General features: G+C 45.9%; 1 protein-coding gene across 1 annotated transcript in view; it reads left to right on the top strand.

Moving 5' to 3' along the window:
- Window positions 1–13,932, top strand: part of Adam12 (ADAM metallopeptidase domain 12) — a 275,101-nt gene that overhangs the window by 31,464 nt on the left and 229,705 nt on the right. Inside the window, exon 2 of the mRNA XM_070011400.1 lies at window positions 7,858–7,967. Coding sequence (XP_069867501.1) covers window positions 7,858–7,967 — 110 coding nt within the window. The remainder of the gene's footprint in view (window positions 1–7,857; window positions 7,968–13,932) is intronic.

The raw sequence follows: 13,932 nt of genomic DNA, 5'->3' as shown, positions 1-13,932 counted from the left end.
CTCAGGACTTGGATACTGTCCCTTAGCTTTTTCACTCAAGGCTGGCAACTTTGCCATTGATCCATAACTCCCCTTCACTTTTTCATGGTTAATTGGATACAGGAGTCTTGTGGACTTTCCTATCGAGGCTGGTTTCAGACCACAGATACTTAGGTTTGGCCTCCTGTGCAGGTAGGATGAGAGGTGTGCCATCGGTGCGCCTCAGACCGTTTTTTGACCAGCATGTTATGTGACAGTCCCATGATTTCACCTCCCTAAAGCATGTTTGTCCTTTTCACTTCTGTACTGTGCCTCAGAGTCTAGCACAAAGAAGATGGCATTGCATCTCAGCATGGTGTTCCAGGAGTCCCCAGGAGTACACTGAAGGGCCTTCCCCTTGCTTAGAAACGTACTGTTTTCGCATTCTACACCTTCTTAAACTCCAGGAAAGCCTGCTGAGGAGCTGTGTCCACAATGGTCAACCACAGCTACTGCATTTTTTTCTTCCATCTAATAAGCAGTGCAGCTGGAGAAGAGGTGAGTGGCAAAGGCTCTGATTCGCTGATGTGAAGCCCTGGTGAGCCCAGCTCTTGGCGAGCCTTTTGAAACTGCACCACTTCAGAACTATATGGATATTCTTACAGGCTTCAGATTATTGGAAATGTTATTAATGGCCTATACTTTTGGAGCAGTTTTTAGGTTTATAGGAATGTCGAGAAGCTAGTATAAAAAAATGTTTCACAGATATTCTACATCTCATTGCCACCCTCTGCTGAAGGCTGGTTGGGAGGGCAGTGATAAGCCCAGTTTTTAATTTTTATTTTTTGGTGATCCTGGGGTGTGAGCTCAGAGCCTCATGCTTGCTCAGCTGGTGCTCTACTATGTAAGCCACACCACCAGCCTGGCTTTTCTGAATGGGGTTGGCTTTGAACCATAATCCTCCAGATCTTAGCCTAAGTAGCTAGAATTATAGGTGTGAACCACAGGTACCCAGCTCTGTTACTTTAGCATCTTACATTAGTATTATATGTTGATTATAACTACTGAGAAAATGTTGGCATCATATCTGAAATTAGGGTCACGCTTCGTCATCTTTCTTTTGCTTTTACCTAACATGCTTTTCCTGTTGCTCTGTCTCACGCATGACCCAATGTCACAGTTAGTGGTCATGTCTCCTCAGCCTCTTGGCTAAGTCTGTCCTAGTTTTTGATGAGGTTGACAGTCTAGAAGAGTACAAGACAGGTGTGTATTTATTTTAGGATGCATCTTCTAGGGGATTTATCTCAAGATGAGACTGGGGTTACGGGATTTGCAAAGCAAGATGACAGATGTAATGAATCAAAGGTTCCACCAATCACATGACACGTGGTCTTGATGATGTGGCCTTAATGATGTGCCTGCTGTATGGTTTGCCAGGTCTCTCCACTGCAGAGCCACTCTTTCTAGATTAACATTTGCTTTGATTTTTTTGGAGGCTCATTGGACTGTGTCCTAGAAGTATATCCCTAATTTCCACTTGGGGAATGATTCAGATAGGATGAAAGAAGGATGTTGAGATTTGGTTGAGGCTGAAAACCCATCTGAACCAAAGGAGGCGTTTTGTCATTATGGGTGCCATATTGGCACAAAACAAGTTGGTCAGTGCTGTATGGTTTTATTTAGGCCTTGGATATCTGGGGCCAATCAGAATTCTAGTTGGGTTTCCAGTGCCTTGACCTGCTTCTTTTGCAGCTGGTGCTGGCTGCTTCGACTTCATTTGTTCTCGCGGGATTTAAAAATAGTATTTAATCTCAATTCTCCTATTGGGACCTCAGATTGAGTCTTCTGTCTTGAGTTCATATGGGTGTCAGCAATGACTTCTCTTGAAGCAGTGCTCGGGTGAGAGGCTTAGCTTCGTGTTTATGGAATCACTTGACCAGAGTTTGGTGGGTTGGATGATAGATAATCCTGGAACTTTCTAGCTGTTTTCAGTGTATACTTACAATTTTCACACCAGTAGATAGACGGAGGTACCATGAAACCTAGAGACTTGGATTATGATATCTTACTGGAATCATGCATTATGCTTTTTTGGGACAGTACTGGGATTTGAACTTAGGGCCTTGCACTCCTTAGGCTGGTACTCTATTTCTTGAGTCCCATCTCCAGTCCTTTTTTACCCCTTTAATTATTTGGAATGGGGAAGGGTGTCACATTTATGCATGGGTGAGTGTCTACCATAGACCTCCTATTTCTGCTTTCCTCATAGCTGAGCTGATAGGCCTATTTTCACTACACTTAACTTTCTTCAGTTGAGAAGCTCTTTGTCTGGGCTGGCCTCTAGCTACAGTCCTCCCAGTCTTGGCTTTCTAATTGGCTAGCATTATAGGCATGAATCGCTGTACTTGGCTACACATTACCCTTTCTAAAAGCCTTTAATGCATTGCCTCGTGCCTCATGTGTGATTCCTTCACTGGGTGAGACCTGAGGAATAAGAGAACAGAACTGTGAGGTTTCCATCTTGTAAAGGGCCAGCCTCAGATTCAGACAGTGACAAAAGACAGAGATGGGATCAGGCCTGAGTCCTATGGCTCCGTGATGGTCCTTGGTCCTTGGCGGCACGAGTCTCCACCCCGAGAAGCTGCAGGGAAGGTGGGCCGCGGATGCCTTGGACTTGTCATCCCTCCTTCACACGCTTCCCTTTACGAGATCGCCAAAGGTGAGGTAGGCTGAGCCAGGATGGTACAGGGCTCCCGTCGCAGCTCTCTGGGTGACTCACCTCGGGGCGTGGCAGTCACTTCAAGGGTGTTGTCGTTGCTAGCTTTTCCAAAGCCATCTTCAGCAAGTTTTGGCTGAGGAACTGGGCCTATCACTTCCCTCATCTGCCTTCACCAGAGGGTGGCAGCCCCAGATGAAACAACAGATGAAGCTCTTCCCAGTGGGAGAGCAGAGCTCATTGGCACAGGAGAGAATTGTGTCAGAACCCAAAATATCTCCCATGCTTCCTTCCGGGACAAGGCCGACACACCCTGGCCTTTTGAGCCACACAGTAGTTGGCATGTCAGATTACCCAAACATTGTCCTGGAAGTTCCTCCCCAGGGTAAGCCATGTACATTTCTTATTTAGCAAATGGTGAATTTTGGTAATACTTAAATACATATTATGCAAAACAAAATGTATGGAAACTGTATATTTTATAATGCCCTTTTTTTTTTAATGTCTGCATCATTCCAGACCTGCTTTTATGGTTTGTCAACAAGATCACTCCATAAAGTACATTCGGATATCTCACAGCTGTGCATAATTTATGCTGCCTATCCATGCAGCACAAATAAAATTTTTTATTTGCACCATCTAAAGGAAATCCCATTGTATAAATACATAAGCAAAGCTCATAAGACATAGTCTTCTGACTTCAGATGCTAAGAGGGGAGACTGAGCAGACAATTAAAAAGCTGGGGGAAGGCTTCATTATCCATAGACGCAGATAATAAATACTGTACAAAGTAAACGGAGCCGTTACTCAGTGTCTTACGAGGGTTACACAGCGTCCCACAAGTGCTGGCATGGCCTGCCTGCAAATCCTCCTAGGAATATTTTGAAATAAAGATGCTAGAGGAAGCCCTGTGGGCCAAAAAGAGTTTCTTGTGGAGTAACAGGCTGGAATAAGTAGAGGAAAGGGAAGTGCTCAGTGGTTGGCATATTTTGCTCTTAGGAAATTAGTCTTTCTCTGCCACCAAGAATGCTGGGGGCGGGGGTAGAGGGCGGGGGGGGGGGGAGGGAGACAGAATGCTCTTGGTTAGGTTTGTGGAGCTCCAGCCTGATTCCATTGGAGGCTGGAGGCGCTGAGACCTCCCCAGTGTCATCAAAGTCAAGGGGCAGACGTACTGTTACTACCAGCTCCCTTGATGAGGGAAGGAGGGCACATGGGAATGGCCTTCCTCGCTAGTGGACCTGGGGTTTAACTTGCCTCTCCTCTCTCCTGAGACAGCATCTAAATATATTCTTGTAAATGCAAGCACCTTTCCTTCAAGTCTCCGCAGCTTGGCTGGAAATCTTTCAGGCCTTTCAGTACCCTGGCTGGAGTGTCCCTGGAAACCTCCTGTTTTCCCTGTGCTGTGGATGGGTGAGTGGGAACACAGGATGCTACTGTTAGATTTCTTTCTCCATTAACTTGAACAGGCCCTGGGACAACTAGATTTGCTATCAACCAATCTAACAAATTTACCTGTGTTGCAAATGCAGAACTCAAAACCACCAGGAGGAGCTTATAATTTAACTAGTCTATTTATGTAGATCACTTTTGTGACAGTTTTACCTGGCTTTTTAGAGAGGTTACTATAATACTGGTGTTAACTCTTGTCATATTGCTTGTTTTTCAGGGATCAAGGGGGGAAATTTTGGCATGGGGGTATATGCCTGTAATCCCAAATTGTAGATAAGGTGATTGTAGTCTAGGGTTACCTTAGGCAAAAAGAGAAGGAGGAAGAGGAGGAGGAGGAAGAGGAGGAGGAGGAGGAGAAGGAGGTGGAGGATGAGGAGGAAGAGGAGGAGGAGGACAAGGAGAAGAAGAAAGAAGAAGGAGAAGGACAAGGAGGACAAGGAGAAGAAGAAAGAAGAAGAAGGAGAAGGAGAAGAGGAAGAAGAGGAGGAGGAGGAAGAAGAGGAGAACTATTCTGAAAATCCCTGGGAGAATGGTTTAAGTGGTAGAATGCTTGCCTATCATGGGTTCAAACCTCAGAAGTACACCAAACAGAATGGTGGGAAGGCTCTACTTGATGCTAATACTTCATATAGTGGCCTTAACCCAATGAAGTACCATGCTAGCTCTCATTAGAATGCTGTTAATTGCACTTGCAGGCTGCAGTCTGACTGCAGGAGCTGCAGAACTGGCTCAGAACTCTTTGCTACCTATGCATCCCCTGAGGTCCTGGGCAAGAGACCCAGGTGGAGACAGCACTTCTGGGATGAGGCCCCTGACACCGCCGGGGGTGAGCAGCACTTCTCATGGCTGCTCGGCTCTGCATACTTTTGTGGGGGGAGGGGCGGGCATTGACAACATGTACTGTTGTCTACACACTGGGGAGGAACTTCCTGGGTGCTGTTGGGTAATACGACTCCCTGACTATGGGGATGAAAAAGTCCCTCCCTGTGGAAAGCATCATTTGCTCTGCTTGGCATGCCCGGCCTGTTCAGGAACAGCACAGCCCTGGTCCTCTGCCGATGGCTGGGACCTTCAGTCCTCTTTTGGGGTGGTGGGGGGTTTTCAGCATTTGGTCTCCTCTCATGCATTCTCTATCCCTGTTGATGACCACAAGGGCTATTCTGGTTTAGCCATCAAGAGCACCTTTCCCAGCCACTCTCCTGTCACCCATCTTTCTCACTAAAATTTTAGGGTGGAATAATATTGGACTTGCAGGAGAGCCCCAAGGGTAACAAAGAGCTCACCACGGTCCGGTTCTTCCATGGTATTTGTTGCTCTGTTTGATGGTCTTACAGGTTGAGTGTTTCTTATCTGGTCTCCTGGAATCAGAAATATTTGGACTTAGATTTTCTAGAAACTCTTTATGTGGTAATGGGATTTGAGTTCAGCATCTCAAACATGCTAGATCCGTGCTCTACAGCCGAACCATTCCTCCAGACCCGTTTTTTGCACTGGTTGTTTGGAGATAAGGTCTTACCAAGTCTGCAGTGTAATCCACCCATTTTATGCTTTTTGTTAGAGCTGGGATGACTGGAATGCTCCACTACTCCCAGATACTGATTGAGATGGGTTTTCTTATGTAAGCCTAAGCTGGACTTGAGCCACAATCCTTATTTCAGCCTCCACTGATACCTGGCTTAGAATTCGTTTAATTGTGGAGCATTTGTGCCTCCAGAATGAAGGATTGTGGTGCTAGGACCCAAGTGTAAGCACAAAACTCATACACGTTTTATGTAAAACCTATCGGTATAGCATTTTATACGTACCTTATCACGTGCAGCATTGTCCGGGCACCTTCCTTTTGACTGGGACTCATCACAAGAAGTCAGGTGTGTCATGGGAGAGCTTCAGATTTGGTGCCATCTGACTAGAGATATTCAACCTGGGCTTGTGGAGTGATCTCTGTCCCAGCACGGGAACGACCATTACGGGACAGCACAATGATGTTAGTTGCACAGAGCTTAGATGGTCAAATCTTCTGGAGTAAAGCTACACTTAAGATATAGTGCAGCTGGAAGGGAATAGCTTCTGCTGAGAGCAGTGAGCACTCACCTCACACACTGAATGTGCTTCTTGAGTGGAAGACTCAGGTACAGAAGCCCTACCCATGGGCTTGTGAGCAAGCAGAGGGTCTCAAAAGATCTTGGTGAGCGACAGAGTAAGCAAATGAGTCATCTAGCAACAGCAACGAGATGGGGAACCCACAACACCAGTCCCACTGTGCTGCCAGCCAGTTCTCTGCTGGTAATGAGCTGGGGAGGGGGGGGAACTCATTGATTGGAGCTCTCCAGGCTGCCAGTGTTGCCTCTCTACAGCCAGAAAGACTCCTGACCTCTTCCAATCAGAGAGCCCCTTCCTTCTCACTCCCTACCACATCCGCAGGACCTTTCCAGTGTCCGTGCCTGCAGCCAGGCCCCTCTTCTACCACGACTGGGGCCTCATCTCCAGTACACAGGCTCTTTGTGAGGACTAGAGTCATCCCAACCCTGAGCTTCCCTTGCTTGTCTCTCCCTGTTCAACATATGGCACCCTAGTCCTCTCTCTCTCCCCACCCCATACAGGGCTGAGACGCAGCCCATGCCTCTGCCTCAGGCTGTATTGCTGACTTCCACCTCTGGAGACCAGCTTCAGAATGTTCTGGAGAGGCTGTGTCAGACAGTTAATGCTCCAGTAGTAATCCTTTTGTAACCTGACCGTAACTGCAGACTTCCACGTTGAGAATGATAAAATGGTGTGGATTTAAAAGTATTCAGGGGATTGTAAAATGTCTAGGATTAAAATTTCAATACCATTTGTGCCTAATAAATGCGAACTCTTCAGTAACCTGAAACTGTGCTGCTATGACTCAGGTCTGAAAATCCCGCGGCCTGGCTAAAGAGATTGGAATAACACGTGTGAGAATCCGGTCTCATCACTCACCTGGCAGCCCGGCTGGCTTGCACAGAGTAGCAGGCGTGTGACCTCATAGGCGAGCAAGCCCAGAGAAAGCACCACCACGCTGGTTAACAGAGAGAAGGGAACACCCTTATCTTTTCCGTTAGGATTGCTTACAGAAATGGAACCAATTGAGCCCGTGTCCATGTAGCAATTGGTTCAGCATGTTTGGCCCCAAGAAACAAGAGCATAGAACAGTTTCTTGATGCATTGACTTTTTAAAACATAAACCCATCTAGTCATTCTGATCTGGCAAATTAATTTTGTCTTTAAATCACTTACTGAAGCATATAAAATTAGACTTCTTAAGTGTAGAGAGAATTGGCATTATGTTTAACAGATTCACTGGGACTTCAGTCAATGGATTTAGTCTTAATACAGTTAAAGCCTTGAGACTTAATAGAGATCTGATCTTATGTAGTGCATTAATTCGTCATTGTAAAAAGTCACCGCTTGTGGGGCTCTGTTGCTTGCTGAAAGGCTGAATTATATACCTTGCCTTTGATAATAACCCAGTACATATTATAGGTCTGGAAGGAAAAGGTTAAGTTGTTTCTCGTAAGGTACAATACTTTAATGGCTTGATTGACACAGAAATCATCGATTTTAACTCATAACCATAATGTGATGAATTATAGTGTTTCCCTGATTTATTCAACCTCTAAATATTTTCACTGTGTGATTTATGTAATAAGCTGTGGATGCCAAACTCTTCCCAACGAGAATGAAAATGAGGTTGCTTTTTTTTTTTTAAATTCAGGGGTGAGCTTACCAGATCAAGGAAGAAATTACGAAGTCAAGGTCGAAGTTGCTGGCACCTCCCTTCTGAGTGGGGATCTTCAGAGCCCAGGAATGAGTGTCCACTCAAAGGTCAGCTATTTGTCTTTTGTGTTTTTTTTCCTTTCAGCTTTAGGTCTGCTGACGGTTGAAAATCATGTTAACTGCATTGATTATATTTAAGGCTTTCTTTACTCATTTTAATGCTAACTTAGCCTTGTGAAATGACAGCATCATTCTCGGGAAGATTAAATACAATCCAGCGTCAGCTTAACAAGTCTAATGAGTCACTCAGTGGTATTTGCATCTACCCAAAGTGACTCTCCAAGCAGGACCTCAGCATGGTATCACCAGATATACAACTACAATGTTCCATTTGCTTGAATGCTTGATACATTTTTGTAATTATGTATATTTAATCAATATTTTGCTTTATTTAGTTGATGGATAGAAATGTTTTTATGCCACACAAAAAAGTCCATATTGAGTTTTAATATGGTCTGAACTTTACCTGGACATATGTTCAATCATTTGTACTGCCATGATGCAAAAAGTAATATGAATAGTAAAAACATTAGTGATTATATTTAGTGTTTCAGTGAGCTTTATCTGTTAAGTCTACTTGACTTTCTTATGTTTCAAAACTTTTAGGAACCGTTAGAAAATGTTAGAATCTATAGGAATCCGAGCCTCTTGGAGAGATTATACAGATGGCTTTATCCTTGTGTTATGTGGAAATATTTTTAGATCACTTTTCATGATAGAGAGCAGATTTGTTTTTAAAGAGAGGTTGCGATGGTGAAAATTGCCCGAGCTTTCTGGAGCAGGTTCAGCAGCCACCTTTATGTGGGTTTCGATGAGAAGGGTTGTTTGCATCTTTAATTTATGTATAAAGTGCTTGCATTTGAGCTGGGTGCTGATAGCTCACACCTGCAATCCCAGCTACTCAGGAGGTTGAGATCTAAGAATCACAGTTGGGGAAGTGGCGCTGTAGCTCAAGTGGTAAAGCGCTAGCCTTGAGCTGAAAAGCTGAGGGATAGCGCCCAGGCCCAGAGTTCAAGACCCATGACCAGAAAAGAAAAAAAAAAAGCTTATTCTCTCATGCCAGGCACCAGTGGCTCATGCCTGTAATCCCAGCTACTCAGGAGGCTGAGATCTTAGGATCACGGTTCAAAGCCAGCCCAGGCAGGAAACTCTGTGAAACTCTTATCTCCAATAAACCACCAGAAAACCAGAAGTGGCTCTGTAGCTTAAGTGGTAGAGCACTCGCCTTGAGCTAAAGAGCTGAGGGACAGCGCTCAGGCCCAGAGTTCAAGCCCCACAACTGACCAAAAAAAAAAAAAAGAATCACAGTTGGAAAGAAAACAGCAGCAAAGTCCATTATCCAGCACAAAGCTGGAGGTGGAGGTGTAGCTCAAGTGGTAGAGCACCAACCTTGAGTGAATAAAACTAAGTGAGAATATGAGACTCTGAGTTCAAACCTAGTGCCAGCACAAAAAGAAAAAAGGAGCTTGAATTTGAAACTACATATTTTTAAAAAAGCTTAGGGGTTTGGCTAAAGGAACTAATTCAGTGTCCTGGAAACTATTATGCATTGAATATACAAAGGAGAAGTCAATCATGGTGGTATTGGTGGGATTCCCTGGGTGAAAAACTTAAAGGTACCAAAGAAAAGATGATAGTTGCAGAAAACGAGGAATGTAAGAACATTGATAAAGAACATGTGGATAATTAAAATATTTACAAATTAAAAATTAGGAACAACCTAAAGTTTTTTGGAAGGCATCATGAGGATTGTTTCTGGAATTAGATTTGCCAGCTTTAGCAAATAAAAGCAGAAAATGCCTGGTTAAATTTGGACTTTAGGAAAATGATGGATTTGTTCTTAAGTGTAAGTATATCCTGTACAGTATATGGGACATACTTGTACTAGAATCCTTTGTGTGCTAGTATTGTTTATCTGAAGTGTGGCTCTGAGTGTCCATCTTCCATCTGGCAGTTGTAGCGGTCTTGGCTTGGGGAAATCAAAGTGCAGAGCTGTGGGGAATTATGAACTTGAGCCAGTGTGGGTTATCGGAGGTTTGCTCTGATTTCGGACATTAGCTTCTTCCTGCCACTCGCTGTCTGGCTGACCTCACCAGACACACCAGACCATGAGTTGGTATATCCACTACGGGCCAACTTCCTTTGTACCTGATAGTGCTCCAGACCACGCGAACAGCTCCTGACTCTGGTGGGATTCCACTCAAGGTGCAGAATTGCATGCCTAGCATAAGCCTCACAAAAATGACTCTGCATTACTACTGACATTACTGAAGAAAACAGGGCTCAAGTGTGGTGGCTCAGTCCTGTCATCTTAGCCATTCACGAGGCAGAGTCTGGAGGTTCATAGTTAGAGGTCAGCCCAGGCAAAAATTAATGTGACCTCATCTCAAGTGATAGCTGAGTGTCTGTCATCTCAACTGCATGAGAAGAGTAAATAAAAGTACTATTGTCGACCATGTTGGGCATAAATGCGAGCTATTCAAAGAAAAGCCAATACAAAAAGGCTGGCACTGTGGTTTAAGTGGTAGAGTGCCTTGCCAAGCAAGCCTGGGCCCTGAGTTCAAACCCCAGTACTGTCAGAGAGAAAGAAAGAGACAGAGATACACAGAGAGACACCGAGAGAGAAGGGAACAATTTTGTTGTAATGCCGCAGGGACTCATCTCAATGAACAGCTATGACTTGGATGTGATGTCTGTGGTTATAATACACGCTACATGTGGCAGGGCAGGGGAAAGCCCTGCGGAAGAGCTGCCTGTTGTGGTTAATGTGTACTCATGTTGACCAGAAGTCTCCAATACGATGTGACTGCACACTCTCTTTGTTATCAACAATGGTGGGGATTTGAACTTCAAACTACATCAACACAGTGGATCTCCACCCAGACAAAATGCACTCACATTAATGAATATGTTTATAGCAGACCATGCCTGTTGTACTTTAGAAAAGGCTCTGCTTTTCTTCCCCAGCCCTCTTCCTTCTTTCCAGCTGGCTTATTTAAGAATCTCTGCTGTGCCAGTGCCGGCTGTAGAGTCAATGAAGACAGATAAGCACTCTGCCCCGGCTCTGTCCCTTCCAGCAAAGGGAAATACAAATAAAGTAAATCCAGATTGGGATAAGTGTTAAAAAGGACCAACAGGAGTGGGCTGGCCAAGAAAGAGCTTTCTAAGAAGACATAAGATAGGCTGCTGCCTCATGGAGAGTCAGAGACTCAGCCTGAAGACAGCACGTGGGCAAAGGCTGGAGCGGGAGCACTACCAAGGAGGCGGGGGTGTCTGCAGTACGGGAGGTTAGCTGGGCTGATGGACAGGCTGGCGGTAACACAGCAACAGCAGAGACCACCATGCCCCACAGGCCGCCCTCCACATACACCTGTGCTGAGCAGGTGACAGCCAGCGGCCTCTTTCTCTGATGGTTGCCTATTTACATTATGATTCATGGGGCTGTACAAAGCATGGCATCAATTTTGCATAATTAATCTTTCCCAGAGTGAGCCACGTTCCTATCCATGGGAGGTGTTCTTATGATTACAGAAGCAGCTGACTCTGAGACATGGCTGCCTGTGGTCCAGCGAGGCGGAACCGAAAGTGTGCACAGAGGGTTTGCACACTTGAGTGTGGGCCCGCCACACAGCTGAGAGGACTCCACGTCTCTTTGGGCTCTTCTGCAGAACTCTTTGGATTAAAAACGATTTAGTTTGTCACCATGTCTGCTTCTTCAGAGGTCAACCTCACGTCCGCAGCATGGAGGGCATGTCCAGGCTTAGTGTAAAATAACCACATTGCAGTCTGTAGCCACTGCCCCTCCTGCCCCTGCCATTGTCCAGCCCTGCGATCTGTACTCCCACACCCTTCCCATGTCTCTTTCCTCCAGAGAGGCCATCTTGAGATCTACAGGCTGAAATGACCACCCCCCTACTCAGCTTTGTCCAGCCATGCCATAAGGTCACAAAGGAGAGGCTGGCAGACCAACCCCTGCTGTGGGCAGACACAAGAATTCCCATACTCGGGCATAAGGCTTTGCCTGTGGATTCGCGACATTTGGGATAAAATCTGTGTTTAGGCCCAGCTGCATGGGTGGGAGGGACGGCTAGCATAAATACCCTCCAAGACACAGGACCCCTGTTTCATTTGCTTTTCAGTCTGTCATTAACTAGCCATGAACATGGCTCTCCGTCTGGCTGTGTATTAGGGTCTTCTGGAAACTTAGAAATAGCAGAGTTCAGTGTCCAGCCTGAGGATTCCTTTCATTAGCTTAGGGGAAGGCCGAGGTATCTGCCTTTAGGGAGAAAAAAGTGGCCCCCAAGTGATTTTAATGAACACACAAGGTTTAAAGCATTTGAGGAAACTCAGGCTGTGGCCAGTGCTCATCAACTTGATCCAGTGGTTTGGACAAAGGTGCTGTCTGGGGTGTGCGCTCTCTCCCTCTCCCTCTCTCTCTCTCTGCCTCTCTTACACACACACACACACACACACACACACACACACACACATACACACACAAACACACACACACACACACACACACACACACACACACGATTCTGTGGGTGAAATACATCTGGAACTGATATTAGTATGTCCCTTCTAACTCAAGAATCAAGCTGTCCCTGCCACTGCTTATGTAGTTGAAGGAGTGGCGAGACAGGAAAGAACATAGAGTTGTGCAAGGTGGACAACTCCCACCTTCTGTCCCTGCGCCGTGTCACTGTCTGTGGGGATGGGCTTGCCAATGTTCTCTCCTCTCATGGTTGTTGTAAGGAGGAGGTAAAATGCCAGCTTTTAAATTACGTTGGAAGTGGAACATCACTACCCAAATGGAAGGTGGTATTGGAAGTCTGGAACATCTTGAGGGACCAGTCTCTGATTTTTCATCTTGGAAAAGTTAAGCAGAGAACCAGAGAAGACATGTCACCATGTGATTAATTATCAGATTGTCCCCGTGGGGCTCAGCCTTTGAATACTCCAGGAAATTTCAAATTTCCAGCTTTCTCACTTGAGAGTGAAATTACGGAAATCGAATGTGAAATGGAAAGTAAAAGGCAAATGGATTCAAACAGGAAGCCAGAGGTTACCTCAGCAAATGACAGCACTCAGATATCGAATAGCAGCTAATTAAAATGACAGAGGCGCAGTCGGCCCTGTGCAATGCCACTCACTGTTTTCCAACTGCTCTTCCTTAGGAAGCCTCCCCCGTGAGCCAGGGGTGGCCCCAATTCTCTGGCCTGGCCCCTCCCCACCAGCTCTTCTCCCAGCATTCCCTGGGATCTGCTTATCAGGGCCTGAGGTGGTCTCTGCAGCCAGCCCCGTCCTGTTCTTCTTCATCTGACTTATCTCAACCCTGACTCGCGCTCCTTGAAATTCTCTCTCCTCTTGGCCTAAACCCTCCTATCCCGCCCCCCACCATCTTCTCTCTTGCTTCTTGTGTATTTGTAATCCTTTGTTTTTGTTGCTCTTCACAGTTTACTCCTTCATGGTTCCTTTTTGAGTTTGTTTGCAAGCCTCCTTCTGACCCAGGCCTCCACTGGCAATGTCATGTCCACACTCAAAATGTTACTTCCCACTGCCTCCCCGTCCAGCTGTGCCTAGAGCTCAGTGAGTAACGGCAGCAATGAGCTCCTCCACACAGAATCCACCCCTCAGACACGCTGTGTGCTGTACTTCCCCAGGGTGCCCTCTCGGACAATGGCTGCATACCCTCTTCTTTAACTACTCTGACCCCAAGAGTTCATCTTCCCCTTCTCATGGACTACAGGTCCTTCCCACTGCCCAGTGCACTCACAGTGGACCCTGCCTCATTGTGTTTCCCTGATTTCCTTTTATAATAACCATTGGAAGGTAGGACTGACATCTGTCCCCTCTCCCTCGAAATTGTAACGCAGGGTAGAGACATCTCTGACCCCACTGGCCAGGCAGTCCTAATGTTTGCCTCTTCCTCTGCATCTTTAGAGGACAGATGTAGCCTGTTCCATTTCTGCTCCCCAGCCCTCCAAAGATAGCATAACATCTGCCACCA

This window comes from Dipodomys merriami, unplaced genomic scaffold, assembly GCF_024711535.1.
Source record: "Dipodomys merriami isolate MVZ:Mamm:240054 unplaced genomic scaffold, mDipMer1.0.p SCAF_82, whole genome shotgun sequence".
Classification (NCBI taxonomy): domain Eukaryota; kingdom Metazoa; phylum Chordata; class Mammalia; order Rodentia; family Heteromyidae; genus Dipodomys; species Dipodomys merriami.
Note: the sequence above shows the minus strand (reverse complement) of the source record. Positions and strands in the feature narration are given on the sequence as shown.